Source organism: Patagioenas fasciata, chromosome 1 (genome assembly GCF_037038585.1).
Source record: "Patagioenas fasciata isolate bPatFas1 chromosome 1, bPatFas1.hap1, whole genome shotgun sequence".
Lineage (NCBI taxonomy): Eukaryota > Metazoa > Chordata > Aves > Columbiformes > Columbidae > Patagioenas > Patagioenas fasciata.
In genome coordinates this window covers 169,456,167-169,461,623 of record NC_092520.1, presented here as the reverse complement: position 1 = coordinate 169,461,623, position 5,457 = coordinate 169,456,167, and the positions used below count along the sequence as shown (strand labels likewise).

Sequence of the window (5,457 nt, the reverse complement as noted above, 5' to 3'; positions counted from 1 at the left end):
GTGTTTATTTATTTTTTTTCCTGTCATTTTTACTTTAGTAACAGAAACTGGTAAAGGATCAATTCAGTTTTTTGGCATGATAGTGAAAACTTTCCTGAAGTGCAGGAACGGTTTTACCTGTGTTTCTTGTTTGTTTGTTTTCAAAAGAGTGAAAGTATGAGACAGTGAGATATGCATTGTGATTTCTTTTAACAGCTTATTTAGTGTTGTTACTAGGCTGTAGTAACAGACAACTCAATAATTCCGTTGCATCTGGTGACATTGCCACTGAGCTTTTCTCTCCAGAGGCTGCATTTTTGATTTTTCAACACAGCACCTAAGGATGAGCATTGCACTGCTCTTTCTTGGGGAATTTTTGAGACTTCTCTGAAGAACAGCATCACTGTTGGAAGTAACAGAAGCCACTGCTACTGTCTCGTGGAGGATTAATTTGGAAAAAGTAACAATCTGTGCCTGAGCCAGCTTTGCCAAGTGTGATGGTCACAAACGTTTTCCAGTACATGATGATTGCCAAGAGCTGACTCTTGGCAGCCTTGTATTTCTGTCCTTGATGCTGGAGATCTGGTCTTCAGCAGGACCTTATGTGGTGGTGGGGGCAGGGAGGGTGGTTTATACAAACCGGAGAAGCCTTTGGAGGCAGGAAAAGGGTAACGGCAGGAGGAAGGATGATGGTTTCTGCTAGTTTGTGGGCTCCCTTTCCTGGTCTGTCTCAGGCTCTTTGAGCAAGAGGTGATTTCCTCTCCCTGCACCACCCTCTCTTGAAAGAACAGTTATCAGGTTATCCTTGTTTTTAACATTTTTAACTTTGTAAAAGTATCATCATACTCTCAGAGCCTTAAAGCCGTGAAGTTGTAGCGTGGCTCCCAGGCATTGTGTGGAGGTGGAGCAGGTGCTGCATCTTCAGGCTGCTGCTTTTCTCATGAGGGGAAGGCTGCTGGGACCCCCCCAGCCACTCCTTCCCTGCTGCTGCTCCCTAGCTGTGGGGCTTTGGGCCAGTCCTCTCTGCCCCAACACCACCTGGGCTGCATCCTACTTTCTCTCTACAACTACCTGAAAGGAGGTTGTAGCATGGAGGGTGTTGGTCTCTTCTCCAAAGTAACAAGTGATAGGATGAGAGGAAATGGCCTCAAGTTGTACCAGGGGAGGTTTAGATTGGATATGAGGAAAAATTTGTTCATGGAAAGGGTTGTCAGGCATTGGAACAGGCTGCCCAGGGAAGTGGTGGAGTCACCATCCCTGGAGGGGTTTAAAAGATGCATAGATGTGTTGCTTAGGGCCACAGTTCAGTGGTGGACTTAACAATGCTAGGTTAATGGTTGGATTTGATCTTTAAAGGTCTCTTCCAACCAAACTCTTTCTATTCCACTTTTTGTGCTTTCTAACTTGAGAGTGATGTCGGCAGTTTGTGACACACAGCGCTCACCCGTGTGGCTCTGCCTTGGCACCTCACAGGGCTGAGAGTGGTGGTGTACCCCCTGGCCAGTCACCTGTCAGTGACTTACACTCTGTTCCTTGCATGACCTCGGCACTGCTACAAGCTGTGCTCGCGCTCTCGTAACCATTTTAAAGTACACAAGTTAACCAAAATAACCTCCAAATGCATTTTATTCTAGATAAACCCATACAAACACCAACATGTATTTGTCATTTGCACTTTTTTTTAACCATTCATTTTAAACAACAGGTTAACTTCTGTACAACAGGAATTACTTTACACATTAGTAAGATCTGACTTTAAACTAGATGACTGCAAAATAATGCTCTGTAAGCTAGTGTTAGAAAATATGCCGTTTGTCATAGCAGTTTGGCTGTAAACATGTGAAAATAGAGAAGTTCGTTTTCATTTCAGAGAATGCTGTTAGAATTGTTGGGTTGCCGTAATACAGCTTTAGTCAGAGGTGGTTCCTTTTGTCCATGTAGCAGTAACAGTGAATTGCAAATACAGAAGGTGTGCCGATGCTCTGTGTGCTGACCCAAACCTACCAAAACGAGCCACAATCACTTAATTATACTTCACATCACTTCGTGAGATCCACTTGATGGGTTACAAAGTCCCAGCATGACTTCACATGGTTTACTAACAGAGTGACACTGTTTAGGAGGCTTGAATAAAAGGCAATAACCCTATTCCAGGCTGTAGGCTAAAGCTACAGGACCTGCTTCAACACATATGTAATCTCTAGGAATCATTAAAGCTATTGTAGCAAACAAGCAGTAGTACAAATACAGAATAGGACTGATTTTTTTTTCATTTCCTCATCATATAAACACACATAGTGAAGTTCACAGGATCAGACACACGCAAACAGATTATATTTTACAGCTTTTTTTCAAGCAGAAATCTTGGGAGTTTTCTTTCTGCCTGTACAGAAGGTTACTGTTGAACAAAACTATCACAGTTCATTTGACTGCGCTGCCAGCAAACACCTGAAGTGGAACAGAACTGCTGAGACATCTTTCTAGCTGGAAAGAGTAATCTGCTCATGCTCCTCCTTTAATATTAATTACTGTGCTTTTTAAAATTTATTTGATGGTGCTTTTAAATGTTAGATTAAGAATGATTAAAAATTAAGCCCTTAAGTACAGGTATTCTAAGCTTAAGTGCTTCTCAAGCCACAGTTCACTCCTTTAGGACAGAGGGCAAGATAGCTTAGGGTTGGGGTGTTTATCAATTTTTTTTTTCCAGTTAAAATTATAAACTTATCAAAATATATTGTGCCAGGCAGTCGAGAACTTCTGAAAGTACTGCAACACTGTAGTGCAGTTTCCTGAACAAAGCCATACATTCCATCAAGTATAAAGTGTAAACTTAACAGCAAGTATAAGACTTGGATTAAAAACAAACAAAAAATGCCATCACAGTATGGGTTGGTGGCTGCCCTCTCTGATATGCAAGAGGTACAACTTGTGCAATCACACGGTAGGGAGGGGGCAGACCAGTAGGCAACATTATTTTTTGTGTGTGTGTGTGTGTGTTTGCTTTTTTCCAACAAACCTTTCGGCGCTGTGGAGGAGGACAGGGCTGTGCTGGTGCGGCAGCAGCGCCAGAGCCATGGCTGCTCCTCCCTGGCTTCGCACAGCAGCTGCTGCGCCAGCCCTGTCTCAGCAGCATGGCCACGAGCCTGCTTGCCAACTGGGCTAACTTTAGACACCAATGCAAATGTAATGGACACCTTCCTTTGAAACCAGGCAAGCCTCAAAACACACCCTGGCAGGACTAAGGCGGACAGTAACTCCCTTCCCATCCCCAAGCCCAGCTCTCATGTTTGCATCACTCAGAGATTACACCAGCCCTCCTTACACTTTATTAAACTAACAAGGTGTTTGATGAAGCCTTTGTGTGGACAACCTGGAACGAAAAAAAAAATAGAATGCTGGCTTTAGATTTATGAGGCCTTTGCAGGAGGATGGCAAGACTGGGCAAGACTCTCAGCACTGGTGCACAGGCTGATCATGCACCTGAGTGCAGGTTTGTGCAGCTATCGACAGCTGCTTCATTAAATCACAATGGTGTTCTGATGCAGTGCAGGTTTCACCTGTGAAGCTGGTCCCAAGTGTTTCACAGCTTATTCAAGGATGGAAAGGTAGAAATGTAAACACAGACTGATGCCGGTCTGGTGCCCGTCTCCAAAAACATCCTCCCCTGCTCAGTGGTGAGCTTCGCTTTGCACGTGGAATTTCTAACCTAAGGACGAGAAGTCCTGCCATGTCGCATTTGGACTTCAAACCTCAGACCCACTTCTTCTGCCAAACACAGTTGTCCCAAGTGTCACTTTGGTGCTTTTTTTTGTCTTTTTTTCCCAAACAAACAGGAACCAGTGTACATCTGTCTGGAAGGAAGGAAACTGCAGCTGACCCGTATTCTGAAGCCGGAGCTTATCCTCACAGATTGCCAGGGCTGCTTAAAGGATGTGGTGAAACATCAGCTTTCTCTCTTAAAAAAAAAGAGCCAAGCTACTCACAAGTTCACATGGGCAACTCTGAACTTGCAGTTTGTTTTGTGCATCTCCTACTTATTTATAAGTAAGCAGAAAGCTTACTTAGGCAGTATTTTTGAACCAAAAGATATGTGTGTTCAAGTACCTAAAAACGCTGGCCCTGCCAACACGAGACTCACTTTCGCTTTCACGTGCCCATGTTTGAATACGTAACCCTGCCCGTACATCATTCCCAAACATAGCTGTTACTTGGAATGGTCAGAGTGGAGAAGAGTGTCCAAATGTTTCAAACCCTGTACATATAGTCAGTCAAAACAGTTTTGGGAGCAGTAGCACTTACTTAAAATCCCCCACAGTGATGCTGTGAGTCAGTGCTCTGCTCAAAGCCATTTGCATTTTTTCTTTTCATCAAATAAGGCTTTTACTTGCTGGAGCTGTTTCTGGACTTCTTCAAACCCCCGCTCTCGCTCGAGTTTGCTGACAATCTGTTAACAATTAGCAAAAAAAAAAAAAAAAAGAAGAATTTTGTTAGCGCTTATTTTACTTGCTGCTTTTCAAAGTCTGCTTTTCTGCATTCCAACAACTACTGGCAGAGAAATCCATCTGAATGCCTGCCTAAATGTAAACATTCCTTTCTGACTTGAACACTTTATTTTGGTAGTTTTGCTTTCCAGTCATTACGATTACAGGATTTGCAGCACTTCCACAAAAGAGTGACAGAGCCAAGCAAAAAAACCCCAAACAAATCTAACACGTGTTCATCTCTTGAAAAGTGTGAGGCAAGGCCAGCACTCCAGTTTAACCCTACAGCAGAGATGCGAATGATATTTTATTGCTCTTTCTCTGTCCTATGAACTAAGGGAGATAAACTACCTCTCTTCCTCTAACTGGTCCACTTGGCACCAGCCCAGGTGATAGGAAGGAGCATTACTGCTGTCTGAAAACTCTTGGCTGGCAACTCTACAAAGCGACTGAGATCTCAGCAAACAATGAATGAGGTTTGGCTGTTCCCAGTCAAAAGCCAGAGGGGAAGAGCAGAGGGAGCGTTTCCTTCTGAGGATGGGGTGAGTTTAGCCAGGACTCACCTCAAAAAAGGGAAAATGGGCACTAAGATGAGAAAGCATTCTGAAATCTCCTCTGTCAACAATTTTAACAAGTGTAGTGCTATTCCCGGTATCAACCTGAACTTCTTTTAAGAGGCAAAGATTCGATGCTGAACCGAGATAATTTGAGATGCTGGAGCTCAGAAGCGGTAAGCTGGCTAACAGGTGACTGAAAGCCAGATGATTATAGCAAGCGCTGCTGCTGTGCTGCTGCTGGGGATGAAAGAGAGAAAGGTCTGGTTGCTGGGAGACCCAGACAACCTGCTGGAAGTGGTGAGGAGGCCTTCAGGCAACACACCCCAGCTGGCTCTTATCTGCCTCCCCGCACAGGCACACGCAGCCGCTGTTAAGGATGCCGAGCAAAATGGAGTGGAGAATCCTATCATGCAAAGCAGAGGGCAGGGATTTTCGTACAA

General features: G+C 44.1%; 1 protein-coding gene across 1 annotated transcript in view; it reads right to left on the bottom strand.

Annotated features, from left to right (window-relative positions):
- Window positions 1-1,587: 1,587 nt before the first annotated feature.
- The window catches only part of PLXNC1 (plexin C1), a 70,741-nt gene continuing 66,871 nt past the window's right edge, over window positions 1,588-5,457 (bottom strand). The window contains exon 31 of the mRNA XM_065839188.2: window positions 1,588-4,423. Coding sequence (XP_065695260.1) covers window positions 4,319-4,423 — 105 coding nt within the window. The 3' untranslated portion in view covers window positions 1,588-4,318. The remainder of the gene's footprint in view (window positions 4,424-5,457) is intronic.